Below are 23,472 nucleotides of genomic sequence, written 5' to 3'. Positions count from 1 at the left end.
GGAGAAACTTAGAGAGAATGGAAGAAATCTCTCTCCTATACTCTAGGAGATAGTTTGACGGACACTGTAGTGACATTTCTCAAGGTGAGATGGAGAGGATTGCTGACACCTGAGACAGACACTCAGCAAAATACAAATAGAGCAATAGTGCAGCTGGAGATCAGGATTCCTACTGGCTTTACATAGCACAGAGATTTCCACATTAGTTGCTGTCAGCATGGAGACCCCTTGGCATTATTAGGTCAAAGAAAGGTGCTAATCCATCACAGAAAATAGCTCAGAACTTGATTTATATTCATTTATCTTTGCTCTGCACAAATGCTTTGTTCCTTATCCTTCTTTGAATCAGGCCAGCCTAATATATTGGCATCTCAATCATCATTTGGCTCCTACTGAGATGAAGAAGCAGTGGTTGGGCCTGCAGGGCTGTAACAGTAAATCAGTGATTTATTAGTAAGAATAGGGCAGGAAGGTGAAGTGAGTCTTGAAGAAAATAGGTAGTTAGGAGACTGGAGCGTTTTTATGTTCATGTTTGTCTGATGATTCTGCCCTGAAGAATCGTAAAACAGCAAAACCAAACCAAAACCAAGTATCTTAAGGTTTTAAAGCACAGCATTAAAAATTTGATTCCTTTATCTTTGTATCTTACTATGATGATCTTGAAATTAGCCTGTGAAGGTACATGTGGAAACTGAATGACTTTGCCCAGATAGCTACAATGGATATCAGGTTCCATCAGTATGAAGAGGCATGTCCAGCTCTGCTGGATCACCCTTTGTTTATTGTGCCACTCTTTAGGGAAGGAGGTGAGGGGAAGGAAGATAAATGATAGCAGGGGTTAAAGGATATAGAGTGGTATGAATTCCTCAAGACTCTGAAAAAAATTAGGAAAAATAAAATATTTCCAAGATAAGAAAGTGGCTCTTATTGGACTGTTTTCCAGCACATTCCTGTTCTTTCACTAATCCTTTCATCAGGGAATGTTTGGGGTTTTTTTTCTGGTTCCTTTCCTACCGTCCTTCTTCCATGTATCTATTTCCAGCCTCTCTGAGTCTCCTGTGTGCTCCTTTCCCTTCCCTGTTACTGTTGTATTTCTTTTTGGGAAAAAGATGGGTTTGAAGTAAAATTTCAACTCCAGGTAAGTCTACATTGTGGAGCCCCTGTTTCAGATCCAAGCACATGCTTCCTATTCAAATTTGCATTTTAAAATACCCTAAATGGAGCTGCAGTGCAGTCTGGTTTTAGCCTTTAACAGCATGTCTTGTTCTAACAGAACAGTCTCTTATTCGAACCGTTGCTTCAATAATTGGGTGAAAGAATGGAGTGCCATTTGAGGAAAGGTATTCTTAGATAGTTGAGCCTCCCCAAATCTGCATCTGCCATGGTTCTAGCTTTTGCTTTCCTCCATGACAAATTTAAAAAGCCTTCCAAGACATTTTTTCTTGGCAATAGTCAAAGCTATTAATGTTACTAGGATATAGTGGTTGCATACAAACAGCTGGATCCAAAAAGTGATTACTTATGTGGTATGGGATTATTTATGTGGTATGGACCTTTGCTTTTCAAGTACTTCCATGCTGTGCATCTCTGCTAGACAGCAGTAAAGATGCTGCATGTTGCCATCAGAGAGAGCAACACAGTCCGAGTTTAACAGGGAACCAACAAAATAAAAAATATTAATTTTATTTTGTAGCCTAATGACTACAAAAGGTTTATAGACAGAGGTAATGCTGTGATAATTTATTTTTTAAAAAAGTTTTTCTGTGTTATTTTTGTCGATGAAAGGATTTTCCTCTGAGAGACAGTTTTCCATTATTTTCCTAACAATTGGAGGAAGGTTCCCTGTAATCTTAATCTTCACCACCAGTGTGTGAGATGCTGCTGTAGGAATGTCTTCACATTCAGAAGCAGGCTTGTTCTGTATTGGAAATGGGTGCTGACTGAAAAGGGGGAGAGGAATGCAAAATGATAGCTGCCTGCTTTTTTATGTTTGCAGTCAGCTTATGTCCTTCTTCAGGTCATCTTCTTTAGTAAGTACGGTGCCATGGTCCTGCTGTTTCAATAGCCCCTGACTATGACTGTAGGCAAGTTATTTTAGCACTGTATAATTCCAGATTACTTGAAAGATAACTGACTTCCTGATTTTGAGAGGTATTTAGAAGAACAGACCGCACGGTCACAGATAAGCAAGTACGCACTCCAGAGTTTGTTTCCTACACCTCAAGTCCTGCAGAATTGGCCAGCAGTGACAGAGATGGGGCTGATCAGCTCTTCTGCAAAAGTGCAAGAAATGACACTTTATTTTGCAGTTAGCAACAAGGGTTCCATAACACGTAAAATTCTTTTGGTTCTCTCTGTTAGAAATTATGGGCACAAAATCATGATATTATTTTTGCTTATTCTCTGTGTGAACGACCACTTCTGTGTTTGGAGCACTGGCTGCGCTCTTGCCAAGCCTGTTCTGGCACACGTGAGCTCCCTGTCCAAGCAACACATTACTGTTCCTCCTGGGGACACTGTCAGCATCCTTGTGTGTGCACGGTATTGTAAAGCAACAAGAACCTGTCTTGCTTTAAAAAGACTTCCCTTTTTACTTCTGCCATAAGGCAATTTTTCCTTTTTATTCACCACCTCACCTGAAGAAGGTGACCTCTACAAATAGTTATGTTCCAAGTGCCAAGAAAATAATTGCCTGCTAAGAAATGGTGTAAATGGCAGCTCACGTGCAAAAGAGCTTTAAGAAGAGATAGCACACTGGCAAAATCAATTGCGTTGAATGGTTGAATCCATTACAAATATGGTGCACGGGTGTAATAAAGATATAAAAATATATTTTCCCTGTTTAAAAGAAAAAATACAAGATTGAGGCTTTAATTTTCATCCTCTACGCAGATGCTGTGTTAAAAAACTGCAACATGTGGTAGTGTTTCCAGATTCTTCAAAGAGCCGTGCCCATCCAGCCTGAGTACTGTAAATGTTGCTGCTTTTTATGCTTATGCAAAAAAGATACTGTTCTAGAATAAAGATATAGGCAACCTGTTTTTCTTCTGAGCTATTTAGAGTTATAAAACAATGCTGGGGATCCATTAATCTGAGTGGTTTCCTGACCAAGTATTTAGATCTTAATGTAAATGTCTATAAATAATATAGTAGTAACAGCATTCTTTTGAAAACAAAATTCAAAGAGGTACTGTTTGAAAAATGAATACTTGCTTAGGGCAGTTATATTTAGTGCTCTAATGGAAGTGTACAAGTTATGCTTTTTATAAATGGCCACAACCAAGAGACTTAGACTTTGAAATGCGTTTGGCACTTATGCAATGTGAGACAGGCCAGAGCCTTGTAGTGGAGTTGTTGGGATTTTTTTTCTGCTAGCTTTACAAATATTGCCAAATTCTTGTAGCGTTGCTACTCCCAAAGGGTATGTTCAAAAATAGATATTGTATCTACTCTTGTTTGTAACTGGTGTTGAGCTTGAAAGGCTGAATCCTGGAAAAAGTACAAGCATGATGGTGAATAGGTGAGGGAGAGACAAGAAAGAAGAATGCAGATACAGAAGTAGAGAGTAAAATAGGTGCTAAAAGCCAGTGGCATATGTCGTGGAAGGAAGTGAAGCATAAATTTAGAAGGTATGAGATGCTCCTTTAGTACCACACATGGTGTGACAAATAGGCGAAGGTGGTGTAAAGATTGAGGGCAAAAATCAGTAGCTGGTGAATAAGTGGAATTCCTCAGCTCCACTTCTGAGTCTCTAAACAATTGGTCATTGTTGACAAGATCTCCAGGATGCTTTGATGTGAGGAAGCAGAAAGTTGCAAAATACTGCCATTAGTAAGAGACTGATTCGCTGTATTGTGAGGGAAAAACTGCCAAATGGTTCCAAGCGTTTGTTTGAGGAAATAACAATTAGAAGAGGAATTGCTTCTGTTCTGAGATAGAATTGTTGCTGGTCTTTGGTGCTATCAAAATACTCCTAGACAGTAAACCTTATCTAATAGTGTGTGTCAAATACAAACTTTGTTATCTGTACGGTGAAGGTTTGTGTTTATACTTGTCCCAAAAACTTGCACTCACCAAAGCTAATACTGGGCTCCATGCAGTTTTGGGGTAAAAATGACAAAACTTGTGATTCATGAACTACTCATGCACGTAAATGCTGGTGTGAGCAATTTACTGCAGCTACACTGACAACAATATTGGAGATTAAACTCTGGGTATCAAGTCTACAATAATACAGTCTTTTTTCTGTGAACTACCCAGGATACACCTGAAGTTTTGTGTTGTCTGGCTGGTGACTCAAAACCTGAATCATTTTCGTCTGCAGACATGGTATGCATGTGATCATCCTAGCGAGACTCCAAACCTTGCCCTCTTGAGGTCAAACTTTATGGTCTCAGGACTCTGCTGTGTTTCACTTAGATAAAATTTCAATCTTGTATTGAGTGACACATGCATATTTCACCCTAACAAAATCAAAACTGTGCAGCTCTGTATCAGAGGACTGGTGTTGCTGACAGCTAATGGAGACAATCCTTGAGTCATCTAAAACAGACCAGTCCTTTAGGAACATTAGTTTGGTTACCACTGAGTTCCTATTTCCTCATGGCTTTTTAAAAATAAATGTAGAATAAATAGCTCTTATGATGCTCTGATATTTTAAGTCATTAACTGATGTAATTGCAGTCTTGACGTTTATTATTAAGTGACCACAGTTTCTAAAATTTCATTTTAATGGCATGTCTACAACAGCCAGGCAAGTCTAACCAGAACAGATTTTATCAGCCCAAGGGCTCACCTGTTTAAAGAAGTTGATGGGTAAGGGTCGTGTAGAGTAAGCTCTTTCCAAAAATTCCTCTGGAATAGCTGAGAAAGGGCTTGCATGGGATTATTCTGGAGCACTGTCCTGGTCAGATTCTCCATCTAGATATTCCCTAAGAAAAGGAACTGGGAGTGACAGAGGATATAAATTTACTACCATTTTTTTGTGTTTGGCAAGCATACAGATCATGGGATGTATAAATAGAAGAATTGAACACAAGTAAAGAGAGGTCATTATGGCATGTACAAAGAGCTTAGTCAGACCACATCTGGAGAACTGGGCAGGATTCAAAGACCATATTTCAGGAAGGACAGTGAACAATAAGGAATGGATTAGAAGAGGGTATTGTAGAGGGTATGAGGGCTCTAGCTGGTGCTTGCAGTTGCTGCAGTCCCACTGGTTACTCCAGATGAAGCTGTTTTTACTGTAAAAGCACCTAATATGAAACTTCTAAAGAGTTCCAAGGAAATGGAGACAGTGACATAAACTTCTTCTCCCTAAGCTTTCTAATCCCCACAGTAATGCTACTAAAGGACTTGATGTTTCTGGAGTTGCTGTTGTTTACTTGTCGTATTTCTCTTTCTCTCCCTTTTAAAAAAATAAGGTTTGGGGTTTTTTTAGCTTTCATATATTGTTTCTCGTGTGTGTGTGTGTATATATTGTTTCTTCTTTATAATTTCTTATAGTATTTTGGCTATGTTTGTCAGAATAACATTGTATCCACATCAGAATCTCTATTAGGCTAAAATCCATTTTGCCTTTCTTAACTGTCTCAGTTGAGTAAAGCTTCTGTTCTTACATCATAAGCTCCACTGAGATAAGTTATACGTTGTCACAATATTGTGTTCTTTCATCTCAGAAGTAGCTGTGTCTTAGAGAGCTTTGGGATTGTTGAAGGTAAAAAGATCTGTAAATGAAAGATGGACTGTTGCTAAGGGACAAAAAATTTACTGTTGACACACACAGGAAATGGGGACACTGCTGAAATGTTGAGTAGCATGAAGGATTAAGAAGAGAATGAGAGATGAAGCAAGAACACTGCTTCTGTCACACCACCCTTAACAGGAATGAAGCAACATCCCCATTTTCCAAATGAGTAAACTGGGACACTGAGATTGAGTAAACTGGTCAGGGTTTACACAACTAGTTAATGTTATCGTCTGCATGTTGGACCACAGTAATTTTTTTTCCGTAGGATTCTGGTTTTGTATTTCTTTCACAGCATCCATAATCTATTTATACTATGCCTTACAAAACTTTCTGGTTTTTCGTGGATATTTATAGCCCAATATGGGCTTTTCTCTTTAATGTGCCTGACTGGATCCTGAAAATGAGAGTGTCCTAGAAACATAGGTGGTTTTATCTCTCAACCTAACATTACAGTCTAGTGTGGATCTTCGTCTATCTTCGGACCTTATATAGAAGATCCAGTGCCTGGGAAACCATGTGCAAAATTGTGATGGATCAGCCTAGTTTTAGGGATGTACTTATTGACATGCTGTCTTTCAAAAGTCATTGTAATCACAGTACTAGGAAGCATTTGGAATTTATGTTTACAGATCATATTCTCAAAGGTCTTTTATTATGACATATAAAATAGGTCACACAGTTCTACAGACCAATGCCTTGCAGTCATGCCATTTATTTCAAATCTCTGGGTCCAGGTTGTGAGAGCAATGGCTCTGTGTTGGCCAGTTTCATACAGGCAAGGTCAAATGGCACAGGGATTCCCAACTGGGAGATTTGGACTTTGCAAAGAGCTGGTTCTGATGCATGAGTTTAGTAGTTGCTTTTCTTTTGTCTCTGTTTCTCCATCTAGGAAATGGAAATAAGGACAATCACCATCTCATAAAAGCACTGATACCTTTTATCTTGCAAAGTATGCCACTGCTGCTAAAGATAAAATTTACTGTGTTTTTTGGCAGTCATTGAAATATAAGCCAAGGATATATTCCCTTGAGTTTATGTTCAATTAAGTACTTGGGGCCAAGCCAGATTAGTGGTAGTCCAGAAGACCACAGGGATATGAAAGTGGGATTAATGACTCAGTAAATACTGACTTGGTACAAGGCTTTTCTCCTACATTTATAGTTATTTGCAATCCTATACATCACAGCTGTATTCAAATATTCTTATATGTTCTTATCGATACTTTCTATCTTCTACCCTCCAAGTTCCAGCACAATTCTACCATTTTATAGAAAAAGTGAGGCAAAGTATGTCAAATGTTTCCAAGTGCATCAAGAAGACAGGGCACAATTAGTTACCTAGGAGTAAGGAGGCAGTTAAGTATTTGTAAGGACTGTCAGTAGGCTGCTGCTCTTTCTATGGCAGCGCATGCAGCAGGGTAGTGCTGCAGCTCACATCCCACTGCAGAAGCTGTGGGCTCTGCTGCTTTCACCTGCTTTTGGAACACAAGGTGCTGCAGTGACCTGGTCCCCAGAAAAGGGGAACTGGGTTTTGAGAGTGCTTTAAAACTCTCTTTTGGGGTATTTTGATACTTCTAGTCAAGCAATGCCTGTTGACATTGAGCTACATGGAGGACCAGACTGCAGGGTTTAAGACAATGCATCTCTGATAATATTCCTGAAGTCCAAGCAAAGTGCATTTTGTTAATTTGAAGGGGACATTGTCTCAATGAGCAGTTAGACCAAGACTGGGGAGCCCATGTAAGGGCTCTGTGAATAAGGCAGGTCTGTCCAGAAGTGCCTGGTTAGGACAGCAACTCTTCAATGGAGAAATTCAGTTGAGCACTTGCAGATTTCAACATCTTCTCTCTCTGCTTGAAGCTGCTCCCTCTTCTGCTTTTCCTCCTGTTTTCAATTGCAGAATTGCTGTTTAATGTGGATGCAGATACAAGCAACTGTGTTTGGTTTTTCTTAGTGCTGACAGAGACAAACTGAAAGAGATGCCTGCCTGCTTTATAGCAGAAGCCACATTATTTTCCTGTATGTTAGCAATTATATGCATTGTTTCTTGATCACAAGTCTTTCTCACAATCTATAGCATGACTGTAGTTAATTATAGAGCCTGATGCGTTTAGATTTGAGTGGGGTCTATCAGGAACACTTTGGTTGCCTGTTTTTCAGAGAGGTGGGGAGCATTTAGTTATATTCTGTCAGAATGATCCTGTCTCATTTCATAAAATAAATGAGGGTTGAGCTTTCCTAGCAGTGGTGGGTCAGGGTGAAGAAAACAGAGCTCCAGCAATTGGCATGAATTCTAGGTGGCGCTCTCTACTCTGAATTGATTGGCATTGTGTTGCTTGGTAAAATGAGAAACAAAAACCAAGGAGAGCCTTGCCATGAAGAATTACAGGACTTTGTGCAAGGTGACAGCCATCCTGATGTCATGGCCAAATTCCAATGTGGGAACTGCAGTTGCAATTGGATGAGGTTTTTACCAGGTCCACTGAAGTCAGAGGGATTTGGCTGTTCACTTCAGTGTAGTCTGGTCATCTCCATCTGCCTTCAAAGTTTTGGCCTTCCAAACTACAGCTTGTTTCATTGGCATCAGCTATCATTCTCGCTTTGCAGAATGTTTCTTATGGAATTTATCACAAGCCAGACATTGCAGAAGAACACTGATGCTGGAGACCAGGACCACTTTTTCTCACTTGGTTTCCTAATACATATTTCTAGCATATTCACAGCAGTTCTGATTTCACATATGTGGCTTTTTGCAATATTTAGGGGCTTTTAGAAACAATTTATAATGTATGAAGACAACCTGAATTTTCTGAGGGCTTTTGTTTCTGGTTGGTTTTGCCACACAGATACTTGTTTCCTGTTGTGCTAATTTGTATTACAGTTGTGATCAGTAACGATCGCCACTGTTCTAGGTGCAATGCAAACACAATACACAGAGAGAATCTTTGCCCAGAGAGCCTGTTTTTATTCTGGCTAAAGGGAGAAATCAGTATACATTGTAGTGTCTCACAGACTTTACTAGGTTTATCCAAGAAAACGCACTTTTTCTGTGTGAGTACTTTACAGTCTATACCCCTGTCCTAATTATATTGCTGATTCTTTGCCTAACCTGTCATGAATGCAGGCAGTGCATTTCTGAAATAGAGGAGTTAGTACCCTGGGCAATTTCTGTGAGGAATCCCAGACAGCAGAATTTGAGTCCTTTCCAGACCAGTCTCCTAGGCCCTTTGCCATTTGTGAGTGGTCCCATCTTAACCTCTAGACAACATGTAAGTGTTTGGAAGTCATCAAATGGGCAATGAGTTAATCGCTAGGAAGTTGTCTCACTACATGAAGGGTTTAGATTAAAGTAAGGAAAGCACAGAGAAGATCATTACAGCAAGGTACAATTTATGGCTAGTCCTTTTTCATGAATATAACATGCAAACAGCCTGAAGTGTGAGGGTAACATGGGTACTTCAAAAATTATCTGAAATAAGGTGTTTAGACATTCAAATCTTAAAATAAAATTCAGGTAAGAGTCTGCATTTGCTTCTATCTTGATACCAAAAGAGCAGAACTTGATGCCAGCCTCTGAATTATCACAGGACATTCAGAGGTGGGCCCAGGGTTCTTTACAGAAGCTGCCTTGCTTGAGGCTGGACTGATTGCCCAGCTCAGGGAAACTACATGAGAGTTTTGGACAGCCCTGCTCATGGGAGCAATCGCGTTATAGCCAAAGCTCTCGGCAGAACTGCTGCACCTCTTAAAGCAGAAAGATGTCCAAGAGTGTGAACAGACTTTTCCCTGGGCCTAGCTCAGACCGAGGAAACATTTTCAGTTGCTATTAAAAAGCATTCATTTACAGACAACTACTTCAAAATCTTTAGGCAAGTAGAATAAATTGAGTTTAAGGAACTATTTAACTGGGATTTCACCAGTCATGACTGCCTTTTAAGTTTGTTGGCAGCAAATGCCCATGAACAGGTTTTATATTTAACAGAGGTAGAATAAATATGCCTTTATTTCTAGCTGCTATTTCAAAGGCTGTAGAAATATCGGAAACAAATTGTTAGCCAGCCGTGCCTTAATCGCAGTGCTACAAACACGCTTTCAATTGGGCTGCTACAGGGTGTTGCCTCACACCATTCTAGAGAGGTGACTTCTCAGCTCCTTGTGCTCTTGAAGTTTGATTTAAGCCACGCTCAAATTAATAGACTCTTGCTAACTTCACCTGGGCTTGGATCCCATACTTAAAATCTTGGTTAATTAAAAAAAAAAAAAAAAGTGACCAGAATTCCAGGATACAGCCAGGGATGTGTAGGAAACACAGCATAGCCCACATCAGAGAAAATGCTGTAAGAACAGTGGTGTGTATGCCTGAATGTTTTGTTCCTGCACAGTAATTATGTGCTGTTTCACATTGTTGTTTTGTGGGGAAAATGCACTCTTGAACATCAGGAAATAAATGGGCAGTTTTAATGTGATTTCAAACAGAGAATGTTTTGACATGAATTGATTTACTTCAATTACAGTTTTACTTATTTAGCTAGCCATGATTAAAGCCAGCATTGCCACAATTAGAAAAATACAGAAATATGAATGCGAGATAGAAGTAGAAATTTCCCCTTCTTTTAATACCTTTATAACATATTTTGACTGCGAATTTCTTGTTTTGGGGGGAGGAGAGCAGGTACCACCATTTGGGGTACAAGTAGCCATCACAGTGCAGTTGTCTCTGTTACCAAACAGTGGGTTTTTTTTTTTAATTTGTATTAAAGATTAAGTCTTGTTCCTAATTGTAATACCAGTGGGCAAAGCTTGACTGCAGATGACCTTGTGCCTAAATTTCTGATCTGAAGAGCAAAGATGATGCTTTTCCAACTCTCTGTAGTTACTGGAAGCTTACTGGAGAGAAAATCTTGATTAGCATGCTGCAAGACGTAGGAACTGTGTGGTATATTTCTACTTTGCTGCCCATTCAGTGACTGCTCTCTGTCTGTCTCAGAAGCACTGTCGAGAGGTGTGTTTCTCATTCCTAGGCCTGCTCATACCTATCAAGACCTGCCTGACGTGGGGAGCCTTTGTGAAATCTTATGTAATGAGGGCTTGATTCATACCCCACTGCAATCTCAGGGAAAATCCCCAGTAGCATCATCGGGCTTTGGCACATGGCCAGAGTCTTGGTAACTTCCTTATTTCTCTCTTGTATGTAGAGAATATTCCTCAGCTGTACCAAGGCAGATGAGAACATAAATCTTGTCTGCAAGTATCTTGTATGAGTAATTTTTCCAAAAGTAAATAAATCATCTCTGTTTCCTCTTACCCACACCACCTGGCAAACTGTTAACTGAAAAACTGAGAAAATGTTTCATTTGTGAGCCAACTTAAATCATTCTACAAATCTTTATTTTTAATTTCTTGTTAGAAAACAGAACCAACCAAAACTGGTTGGCAGAGAAAATGTGTACTTTTTTTTTTTTCTTCTGCCTGGCTTAGTAATGTAACTGCCAGTTTCTGTTTTCGCCTCTGTAGAATTATATGCCTCTATTTGAAACTTTTGACAAATCAGTCTATTTTCATTCTCCCTCTGCCATAAATTCAATCCATATGTCTCTAAAACATCCTTTCATAGCTTTAACATGAAAAAGGAAGTGGCTCAGGCTCTGTATAGGAGGCTACAGTGTTATTTAAAGCAAGCTCTTCTAGTTTGCATGCATCACTTCTGTTAGCTCTTAAAGCCTCAACTTCCTAATTATTCAGGTTACAGAGGGCATTGGCAGAGTTTTCTGCATTAACTAACAGTGATGTACAGTGAAGAAGCACAACAGGATAAATCATTCCCTTATCCTCAAAATGTCCAGGAAGTTTTTGATGCAGCCCTTGGCTTTACCACCAAGCAGGATGCAAAGAGGATGTGAAAAGGGTAGGAGAGATCAATTCAGCATAAAATTTCAAAAGAAAACATCAAGACAAAGAAACAAAGGTCTTGCACAATGCACTGCCATTCAGCTGGCAGGGTTTTGTTTGACAAGAATACACAGCACCTATGTGACAGGAGGTCACTGCAATAGGAGTAATGTATCTCCACATCTAAGACTGAACGAGGGTCAGAAGGTGAGGGTGGGAAGGAAATGTGGGTCTCAGCTGAAATGCATTGGTATGGATGTGGATGGATCAAAGTTGAAAAATCAGAAATACAGGATGCGGCAGACTAAAAGCACAGGCAGTTGTGGCTGTAAGTGTCTGAAATCACAGAAAACTTGGGCCAGAGCATGCTACTGGAATTGCGGGATAGAGCCGTAATTAAAAATGTGGTGCAACTGAACACAACTGAAAATATGATAGCAACAAGGGTACAAGAACACTGGCCGAGTGGACTGCAGAAGGTTTTTCAGAGTCCACCCACGCTGTGGGTGCAGTGTTTCATCAGATCCACCCCAGGGTGCCACCGGAGGAGGCAGGTCCACTCTCCCACCCCAGACTCAGTCACATACCCACACTCCCCACCTCACAGCAGCTCTAGGGGTCCCATTCTCACCCTTCCCTCTGTGCCACACAGAGCAGTCATGTGGCCAAAGGGTCAGAAAATTCAGCTCACTAAATTGAAGAGAAACTACTTAATTTTGGGTAGGAAAGCAGGGGTGGCAATTTCTTTTATCTCTCTGTTGCACTGACTTGCATTGTGGCTGCAGATCTGCCATGCTTGACCAACAATAATGGGTGAAAAAGATGACTGGGGGGAGGTGGATAACTGCCCTGTTTAGAGACCGCCTGCATCTTAATGTGAAACTGTATGTCAGGTTTTTTGTAGCATCCTCAGTCTTCGCTACCATTCCCAGTCAATTCACCCAAACGGTCTCTAATTTGCCAACAATGCAAATGAGTTGTAGGGATGTGCACAAAGTGGGATGGGGTCCCAACAACAACTACACAAAAGTGCATGCAAATGTGTCGTTCTGTTCAGTTACTGCATTAATTCTCATGTGTGCAGGAGGATAAAATGGAAGGAGTGTGTGTGTGGTAAACGCGTGTGTGCAATGTAATTATTTTTCTAATCTCTCTCTCTCATAGAAGGGTCATTTATAGAGATGAAAATATAGTCAACCTCAAAACACGTGGGTGTTGTTTGGCATATCCAAAGGTTTGCACATGTAGAAACCACAGTCTGTACATTTGAAACTGCATGCAGGTTCAAAGAACTGGCATAGCCCGTGGTTTTGTTTTCAGAGTTGCAAAGATTGTTGCAGCTACCATTTACCTTAGATGGACTTGAGGTTATCTTCCACACCTCTAAAAATCAGGTCCTTATATCTAGCAATCTGCATGCAGCTGTTCGAAAACAAGCTGTGTGTGCACAGCTGAGTTGTTGTATAAACAATAGTAGAGACTTCACTAAAGCTTTTCATGTAGTTTTATCTCAACTGCAATTTGTTTCTAGTTTTTAAAGGCTGTAGACACATCCAGCCTTACTCCCTAGAGCCTAGTTTCACAGTTTCAGCAGTTCCAATGGTATTTACAGCACTGTTTGATTTTTATTTGAACTACTCAAAGTTCCCCTCAAGTCCCCCCAAGAAACGTGTTCAAGTTCCCTATCGCTTCTGTCGGTAGCAAGACTTGCTTTTCCACTCTTGTAACTTCACTTTTAACAGGACTCTGCTCTCTCCCCAGGTGTGCTGTCTCTGCCTGCCTACTTCAGCCCATACAACGATGGCTCTGTGTGCAGCGATGGACGGGCTGATGCTTACGCCCAGCTGGAACTCCGAACTTTAGAGCAGTCTCTGTTGGCAACTTGTGTTGGAAGCATCTCTGAACTGAGTAAGTTTTGGATGTAATCGAACATGGGTTTGTTTTAAGTGAAGCTGGAGACCCAGTTCCTCCACTATTGAGGTCAGTGGGAGTGTTGCCATTGTTGACAGTGTGAGCAGGATTTGGCTAACATTGTATAAGATCTGTCTTGTGGTGCTGTTTATGAAAATCAGGTTGTTTCATTAGACTATATTTAATTCACCTTGGAGATGTATAAGATGTGGCTTTTCTCTAGCCTTTTGGTAGTTAGTGGTGTTAGTGCCAACAGAAGATGGATGCTTTTGCCTAGATGCCTCTGGAGGTTTTCTTGTACATTTGTGGAACACAGCAGTAACACCTCCCTCAGATGGCAAAGAGGCTTCTCTTTGTTAGTGTTTGTGCAGTGGAAATGTCAAGGGTGCAGGATATTCAAGGAAAAGCTTTTTGATTACTTAAAAAACAAAAAGTGGAGGAGGAAAAAAATCTGAGAGCACTTTGGTAACAAAAACTTGTTCAAAACCTTCTTTTTTAATGCTAACCAAATGAAATGTTCCATTCCTAGACTACTCACAAAGCCCCTTTAAAGTAAACAAAAATGATTTGTGTTTTCCCGGTCTACTGTTCCCTTGCAACGTTTCTGCTGGCATCGCTTTCTTAGTCTCCACCATCTGAATGCTAATGAACGTCAGGGCCAGCAAGGAGTTTGTGGGTTTCACCATTTATTTTGCAACCTGCCTTAATTTGAGGTTTTCAAATTCCTTTAACACACCTCTATTTATCCTGGAACACAAGCGAACGTTTGTAGCATGGGCCGAAGATTGAATACAGCTTCCTCTCTCTCTTCCTCCGTCCCTGCTTTGGCCAACTTGGTCATTACATCTAGTGAATAGATCTCCTGATAGAGTTGCCTACTTTTTTTTTTTTTTTTTTTAAAAAATGTTGCTGCACATTGCCAGAAAAATAAAGAGCGTGAGTGTACAAAGGAGAAGGAACGTTATTCTGAGCTGAAAATTTGAATTCCAGATGCATTTCTGCTATAACTGTGCAGACTTCTGTGTTAGCACCAACGCTAAAGGATTCATGATATTCTCATAAAATGTTTAGATCCTGGGGAGTCAGGAGCTACTGAAGTGGAAAGGCAGAGATGTTAGAAGGTTTTTCCATTCTGAAGTGGGTCCTTAAATTGAATGTACCATGCAACAAATGAGTGGCCCAGCTTTACATTGCAAACTGAGGTTTTTAATACTGCATTGATTTGCACCACTAATAACACTGTCATGTTTAGACACACAGTAGCTTTGTGGGGGTTTCTCCCTAACTGTGTAATGTTAGAACTCTGTGGGTTCAGCCGGAGGTTTGTTTGGCAAATTCAGTGTATTGCTGTTAAATATAAGTGAACAAATAAGAACTTCCTAAGAATTTCAGAGGGAGGCATGACTAATTCATATGTGGCATGGCTAAGTTCAGGGCACTTTCTCAGGAACCAGCTTTGCGATGGGGCGACTATTTCAGTTCCATCCTTTCCCAGTATTGTAACTGTAGGACACAATAGTGTAACATTTCCTGTGAGAGTTTTAGGGACTGTAAAACGTAAAGCAACAGAGGATTCTCCCAAGGAAAAAATAGATCCTAGCTATGTATAGTAATCTATAGTAATCGTTCAGTTCACTGGTATGATAGTCACACTACTCAAAGATGTAGTGTCCAAAACCTTTATTGCAAAGCTCTTGAGAGTCTGTGATGCACCACAATAAAAGGAGAGTAAATAGGGTGTGCCCAAAGCAAGCTTATTACACAAAGATCAGCTTTATGTGACTGCAGAGCCACTGTCTTGGGGTCATCGCTCTGTGAACTTTTTAAAAAAATCTGCAGTTTTAAAATCCTTTCTGAGTAGAAAGTGTGTAATACTTTCTTCCAGACCTCCTTGAGTCCACCAGTACTCATACATAGAGGCAGGTTGGCTTGAGTTCAAAGACCAAGAGGATTCAGCAGCCCAGAAAGCTCCTGGATTGAGCTTCTTACAAGGCTCAGGGGCAAATTTCTGGCACAGTTTGTGACAGTCAGCATGATAAATATTGGCTTTTTAATAAGAGAGTCAGGTCTTGTTATTCTGGAGAAACCTGCAGCTAGAGTGAGAATGAGAAGCAGACCCCTAAAGGAAGGGATTTCTATATCGAACATAAATCATTAATTTGTCACAAGTGCCTGGGTGGGACTGTAGAATATCATAACCCAGTTGAAAGATATGGGAGCAATCTCAGAACATAAGAGGGTGATGTTGGTGATGAAAGTAAAGTATCTATGTTGGTGTGACTAGCTTTACCTTGAGAGCACTGTGCTCCCAGGCTGGGCAGTGGACATTTTACAAAGATACCAGTAGGTTTTTTTTTTAGGCAGGCAAAAAACTGGTATATGTGGTTGGAAAGAGGAGAAAACCAGCAATAAAACAGGATGGAAAAATCACTGTAGACATGTTCTCAATGTATGGTGACTGAGAGAATTTTCATTCTCTGTTTTCTAACTAATAACTTGTCATTTGAAAGATGGTGAAATTTCCCATACAACAACCTGCAGAGTAGCAGCTTGAGGACAGCTCGTGCCTTTGTGAAGGAAATACGTGCACACAAAAGACATTTCTCTTAGCTGGGAGAGATTTTATTTAGTTCCAAAAGTGTATAAGAGGGCTGCGGCTGAATAGTAAAGCGAGGCTTTTGCATTCTTTCTCTTTGTGCAGGTGATTTGGTATCCCGAGCAATGCACCACATGCAGTGCTTGAACACCATCCGCCCAGGCATGAGCCCCATCCGGCAAACACGGCAGCAGCAACCCATCTCCTGGTCCCCTGATGCTCTCCACACCCTCTACTACTTCCTACGCTGTCCTCAAATGGAGTCCATGGAGAACCCCAACCTTGACCCTCCAAGAATGACCCTGAACAACGAACGGTAGGTTGGTCAACTGTTAGTAGTGAGGGAGTTAGGCTAGGAAGGGCTCCTTTTGTAGAGTAACTGCATGTGCACAGGCAGCTCTGGCAGCTTTGTGGGATGCTACCTATCAGGCATCAGTTATTCCTGCAGTCAGGCCAGATTATGTTGTCAACCTTGCCAAGTTTATGAAGCCTTGGAATTGGAACTGGAAAGTGAGCTGTTTTTTCATGCAGTCTTTCCGAGCGAGGCATATACTGTATGCTGCCAACAAGGCTTGTCTAGAGACACTGCCAAAAGTGCATGTGGTTGCCTAAAGCAGTAAAGACCTTACCAAAGAAAATGTTACCTTCTGAATAGCACCAATTAACAATTGTCATCGTTCTCGGGAAAAGCAATGTCATTTGCAGTGGAGAGGTTTGAAGGGATTTATGAACATCCTTCTTAAGGATTACTTCAGTTGATGCTGTGTGTCTGGTATAGAAAGAAATTTATATAGGAAGCCAGTAACTAAACAGAAAATGCAGTGGGTCTCCCTACCTTCTGCCAGCACCATAACTGACTCTGAAAGAAGGCCCATTATTAGAGTGGTCAGAAATTTTCCAGCGGGATGTTTTTTCTGTTAGAAACCTCCCTGGTTTCCTTCCTGCGCAGCTCCTTGGCAGTCTGCCTGACAGGCTGGTGGCAGCGGAGAGCTGAGGAGCCCTCAGAGCATTGGCCACAAATTGAGTTCCTTGACAGGTCAGGCAGCTCCTCATCTCAAAGGCAGACTGATACCTGGCTACCTTGCAGTTGCATCCTGGTTTCCCCAATTTGAAATTCATATCCAATTTTATATTCATTTCAGAAATATTATCTAAATGGGAAATTCTGATTTCTGTTTAATTCTATCCAGTATTTATGCTAGCTTACTCTCTGGTTGTCTTTTAGCCTGCTAGACATCAGGCCAAAGGTTCTATCCTGGCCCTTCCCAAAAGCAGCCTGTGGTTGTGAAGTTTCGTAGTGTAGTGAGGTGTTGAAGCCTGGGGGGAGGCCACATTCACAAAACAAAAAAGCAAGGTGCTTGTTGGACAGGTGAGCAAGGAAAGGAGGACATCTCTGCAGCTTTGTAAAGCTGCTGGTTTCTTCTTCCCACCCTGGGCTTTACTGTACTTAGCTCCAGCTTCTAAAGTTGTTATGAAATCATGGTAACATACAAATAATTCTTAAAATTCAGCTAGCACCCTCTCTTTTCTTCCTATCTTGTTCTGCACATGTGGAGATTATGGTGCTTTTCCCTCTGCTCCATGCTGGATAGCCTGAGTTGTGGTGTTTTGTTGTTTTTTTTTTTTTTTATTGAGACACTTTTCCTATTTGCTCTCAGACTGCACTGTCTTCAGTTGTGCATTTCTGATGCTGCAAGTCAACCCTCTCTCATGCAGACGTACACTGGCCTGCCCCAAGCCTGCTGGCTGATTTCAGCAGCCCTAAAGGCTTCTCATAGCTGTGTTCACCACCACTGGAGCTGTGGCTGATGGCTTCATGGCCAGAGCCTGGCTAGTCACGAGTGAGAAGGTCTCTTGAGAACAATAGTAGATTGAACCGTCTCTCTTAAGGCTCTGAATTTTCAGGCCAGGGTACAGAAAAACATACTGGACAGAAGGCAGCCTCTATAATTTCAGTCTTGGTAAGTTACTTTAGGTTAAGGAAAACGTGAAAATAAGGAGAAAAATATAAAGTGGTAACTGTTAAGCTGCCTGTTCTGCCATAATATTTTTCATGTGGCTGGTCTATGTGGTTGCTGAACCCTCTTTCTGTACTTCATTGTAGTTTGTACTGGACCAACCTCTACCAGGTCTCAGTCTGGTGGGAGCTCAACTATTTTACAAAGTAAAAAAGATTGTCTATTTGTCTGATCCTCCCTGTAAATCCTTTCAAAAAGAACAATCTGTGAGCAGAACTGTAGCATCAGAGACAGGGAACTGATGTACACGTGTAAAGAACCAAGAGGAATTAAGTGAAGTTGAATAAAATAGGAATAGGAAGAGGCATGGCTGCACAACTCAGAGTCCATTGGTAGCTCTGTGTTTTTGGGCTTGCTAATCTTAATCAGTTACCTAGTGCAAGATGGTTTATTTTGCACTTCACATTTGCACACTGTGCGAAAAATGAGTTTTCATGGGGCTGGGTTCTCTAAAGTTGTACCACTAGTTCCCACAGTTGTACAGCTGAAGCTGCTGAACAGCTTGGATCAGAAATGTAGATTAAGCTTTCTATTTTGTGTTGTGTTCTCACTGTAATGATGTTACTGCAGCTACTTGTTTTGTATGCTGAAGATAATAAATTAGTTAAATCAGGAGTGCAGTTATCTCTCCAATTGCTCCCAAACAATGGTCTTCACATGGTTCGCTGGAGTTTTTTTTGAATGCAGGCTGCAACTCTATTATATTTTAAAATCCTCACTAGATCCTATAACAGCTGGTGTAAGGGAAATTTCTGCCATTTTTTTCTGACCAGGACTTAGCTGTAAAGGAAATTAAAAAGGGTATGTTAAAATGGAGCAAAAGAGTGACGGGGGGGGAGCAGAACCTGAGGACTATCAGCTCAACTAATTAGTTTTGAAAAGTTTATGAAACCTGGAAATTAAATTAATACTGTCTGGTATACCAGAAATGAACATCCAACTGTACCTTTTGTTTGTTCCAAAATGTATTTGTATGTGTCTTACTGGGTTGATCTCTGTGTGTATTGTTTAGCATAGCCAGTGGGATAAATATTGCCAGCAGCACTTCATACAGGAGATAGTTTACTCTTTTGTAGCTTAAGAGGAGAGATGGTTGAGGCTGTGTGTGAGATGCCAGACTCGTGGCATGATAGATGAGAGCACTGATTGACCTAATGTGACTTGGCAAAGCTGTGCAGCCCAGTTCTTTTATTCTTTCCTGAGCTGTGCTAAATCAGCTGCAAACTCTGCATTGCTCTTTTGTGCATTTATGTTTTCTCTCTGGAATATACTTGTTATGTGTGCTGCAATCCCAGTTTGTTTTCTACTGAAAAAAATCTCAGTTGCAAACAAGGACAATAATGCTGACCTATTCTGCATTTGCTTTGTGCTTCAGTTTCTGGGATCATGTACAAATCTGTTGGTATTGAACATCAATCTGAAATATAGCAGAGGGCTGGCTGTTAGAAGCTGCAGGCTTGGACAAATCCTGATCTTGAGAAGATCTGTGAGCCATGTTGATTGGGTGGAAGGAACTGCAGTTGTTCAGTATATCTAGAGACCTGGCAGTGTATTCTCTGTCTTGCTTGGCCTTCTGTTGTCTGTGACCTTTCTGTGTGTCACACTGCGATGCAAAGTGCTATGAAAATCATAACACTGTAGGGTCTGGAAGGTCTTTTCACATGAAGGCAAGCATAGAATTCAAGTTCTGAAACCGTGCCTAATGGAGGGTGTCATATTCCATAAAGGGCTTTTAAAAACTTCAGAGAGCTTCTGAACATATCCTGCAGCAAACTGTACAAGGTATGAAAACATACACACGTGCAGGTGGGTATGCAAGGCACCCCAACAAAGAGAGCCAGTTTAAACTCATATAAGCTATGTACCTTATCCATGCTAAACACCTTGGTGACTAAAGAACTGAGGTGCGTGAACAGTAGAGTCCTGGAGGAATGAGGTGGATGTAGTCATCTCTAGAGCTTAGCAGATAGAAGACCTTTCTGGTTTGGCCTCCAGCATGTGAATGATTTGGAGTACCAATAAACTGAAACTCTGGGAAGTCTGTGGGTTGGTTATATCTGGTTCTGATACTTACCTCCAGGTGAAGGCACTGAAGCAGAAGGAGGAGATGAGGCAGAATTAGAGAGAAAGCACTCAGGTATCTTAAGCAAAACATTTGAAATATCTCCACAATGAATGCAGCTGCTTGCTGTATGACCAAGCTATGACCCACTTGGAACCCCAAAATAACCTTATTTGCTGCACGGAGAGTAAACCATCTGCTATTTGGTGTCAAATAGGCCACCTGAGGAAGTGTTTTGCGAATACAGAGTGCCACTTGTGCAATACTTTGGCAAGCAAATTAGACCCCGAGGTGAGAACAAGCTGCTTTACTCCATAAGGATACACCTGACTGCCTGAAGGCTAAGAGCTTTTCGCTGTCATCAGAGTGCACATCTGCCTTTGTTGCTGCAAAACTGTGTCTCTGCTGGGCAATAAGATTTTTTGAGTTTCTCAGAGATCGTAGCCTGTATTGTGTCAGAGGTCACACAGTGTGGGTTTGGACCATGAGGAGTGAGCAGATGCGTGGTGCTCCCTCTCTGTTCTGTTTCTGCTCTGGGTTATTTCCCATTGCTTATGTCAGGCTGGCTGAGCTTGGGCGCACTCCCTGTGTGAGATCATGTCCCAGAGCAGCAGAGCATGTTTGCTGGGATTGGTTGAGATACTATGACTTGAGAAGGGCCATCCAAAGGTAAAGAAAGTTTTTTCCCCTTCTTCACTTTTTCCCAAATGGAATATAAAACTTTTGTCTTATTTTTAATCATGTGTCAAGGCAAGAATGCTCTCTTAGTGGTACTTACCTTAGGGAGTATTTGTCTGCTCCTCATAGAGCACAAATTGAGGTCAATATTATAGTCTCATTCTACAGCTTGGGTGGACTAGTTTACCTTGTGTTAATTGATTTGACCAGGATAGTGGTCCAGCCTTAAAGCTAGGAATAGACACCACTGACTGCCCTTATCCTATCTCTTTTTGGTTATCATGTGTGTACAGCATTTATTGTAGGAAAGTTAGCATGATCTAATGCCTAAGAATAGGCAAAAAAGTCGGATCCTGCTTCCTTGTGTAACTGATTATCTGCATGTCTTTGGTAGGCTAAGCGTCCTCCTCTTCCAGCTACCCTATTAAAAAAACCTATAAATTGTGTTTGCCTGTTGTTGATACTAATGGTCTGTAGAATGTTCTAAAAGTAATTCTGGACTCGTCCTTCAGTACCTGTGGATCCAGCCATGTCAGACCTTTCTGACCTGTCTATGTTCCGGACGTGCCAAGTTTTACATGTTGTCTGAGTTTGCTAGTGCATTATTTTACTCCAAAAGTCAGCAAGTATGAAACAATTTACATCAGCAGAAGCATACAGACTGTACCCATCTGACACAGTCAGTGAAAACCCAGTAAAACGCTAGTGAAATTCCAGAGCTGATGTAGAATTTGTCAGCTGCCAACAGTAAAATTTGGGGCTTGCCAATTTGATGGAAATTCACAGCTCTTCAGCTGGAAAAGCTGTGGACACTGCAAGAAGCCAACTACAATCACACAGGGGGCCACCTCATAAAGAAAGAGAAAGCTTCATTCTGTTTTCCATGTGCAGGCACTAGAAGGCTTGCTTCAAATGTGCTGCTTCTCTAGAGGAGTCTGCTTTGCGATGTGATTGCAAAGAAACCTGGGCTCCCTCAGTTTCTCCCTTGTCACATGAAATCCTCCAGAAAGGCTGCCGCTCATTTGGCATTCAGCTGGGTGGCTGCTTTTATCTACGAGGTTCAAAAGTGATAATTTTTTTTCTGCTTCCAACAGGAGTCCTCCCGTAACATCTGTTACCTCGCATGATCCAGGGCCAATGGATAAGCATGCAAACCATATATTTCAGTAGGGTCAAGCAGGAGAAACGGACTAGTGCCTACTCTCCTGTGCCACGTTAGCTGGGCAGGAGGAGGAAGATGCAGAGCTGTCTGCTTGGGTTTTCTCTCTGTGGAGTATTTCCAGCATTGTGTGCTCTGAAACATTATTTATTGGGAAAGGATGAAAAATGCATCTGATGCTGGCAGAAGAAAAGGTTGTAGCCCTTTCATTCTGTTGTTGAGTACTATTTGCTTAAATGCTATATTCTTCCAATATTTGAGCTATTGATTTAAATCATCATTGGCTAGAACACTGGATATCTCTTGTCTTGTGGCGTATAATCCAAATTTATTCTGTCTAGCATGGAAACCAGAGATGGATCTAAATTAATAGTTCCTGATACAGTGTCAAAATCCTGTGCAAGCATCCTTGATTCAATGGTGATCAAGTTTGCATCTTGGCCTGTTGTGCTGTTAGATTCAAATACTTGTGCTCAGACCAGACTGATTAGAGCAGTGGCCTTAGGACCTTATTTTATCTTTCATACTTGGCAAAATTCAATCTGTCCTCAGATACTTCAGAGGCATGCCACTGACTTTTACTGAGAGAAAAATAATCTCCAAGTAGTTTGTGTATTTCCTTTCCTACAGTGCTGCTTTCAAGAGCCTTCTGGTGCAGTTAACCTATCAAGAGTCTTGCAGTGGTTGATGAAAAGGAAGAGCCCCACTGCTATGGCTATTTCTAAACCTCCAGTGACCAGCTGATGAAGATGACCTTCTTATCCCATTTTCTAAATTTCATGTTTTGAAAAAGCATTACTTTGATCTTACTTAGTACCTTTTTACTTGATCTCTAGGTACATCATTAGAACTAATTAGAGCCTTCAGCTATTTCCCTCACGGTTAGCTGCTTTCTTCCCCTGTGTTCATAAAATGCTTGGCACAACTAAATGTTTATTCTGAAATTGCTTGAGACAGCAATGATTTGGTCACATGGATCAAATTTAAACAATGGTATCAATTAAAATTAAAGGGAATACTAACATTCCCAGTTATTAATATGAATTGTCTTCAGAAAGTATTGCTTTGTGTTGCATGGGCATTCAACTGGCAGAAAAAGGAAGGAAGATCAGGAATAACCTGCAGAGCCTGCTGCTGAGACCTGTGTTTGCTTGAGCTGCATCCTCATCACTGGGAAGTATCACTTCTTTCAGAGCTGGTTAAGATTTTTCAGGACAAATCTCTTCTCCAGATGGATGTTTCCAGACTCTCACTGATCTGTCATGAGGCTTTTTTCCCCTCTACTCTTTTTAACTGCAGGTTTATGGAATTTTATGAAGTGCAAAAGCTACATCATTGTCTGTCTTTTAGATTTATCTGTGGCCTAGCCTTTCCTAATTCAAATTTAATATATTTATGTCTGAATTCTTTT

General features: G+C 40.9%; 1 protein-coding gene across 4 annotated transcripts in view; it reads left to right on the top strand.

Moving 5' to 3' along the window:
• Positions 1-23,472, top strand: part of ABTB2 (ankyrin repeat and BTB domain containing 2) — a 146,656-nt gene that overhangs the window by 80,607 nt on the left and 42,577 nt on the right. For 2 of the 4 annotated variants that reach the window (XM_074918464.1, XM_074918461.1), the window contains exons 2-3: positions 13,399-13,545; positions 16,250-16,460. In XM_074918464.1, coding sequence (XP_074774565.1) covers positions 13,399-13,545; positions 16,250-16,460 — 358 coding nt within the window. The remainder of the gene's footprint in view (positions 1-13,398; positions 13,546-16,249; positions 16,461-23,472) is intronic. The other 2 variants (XM_074918463.1, XM_074918462.1) reach the window with 1 other exon arrangement.

This window comes from Athene noctua, chromosome 14 (genome assembly GCF_965140245.1).
Source record: "Athene noctua chromosome 14, bAthNoc1.hap1.1, whole genome shotgun sequence".
NCBI lineage: Eukaryota > Metazoa > Chordata > Aves > Strigiformes > Strigidae > Athene > Athene noctua.
This window is presented reverse-complemented; position numbering and strand designations above follow the sequence as displayed.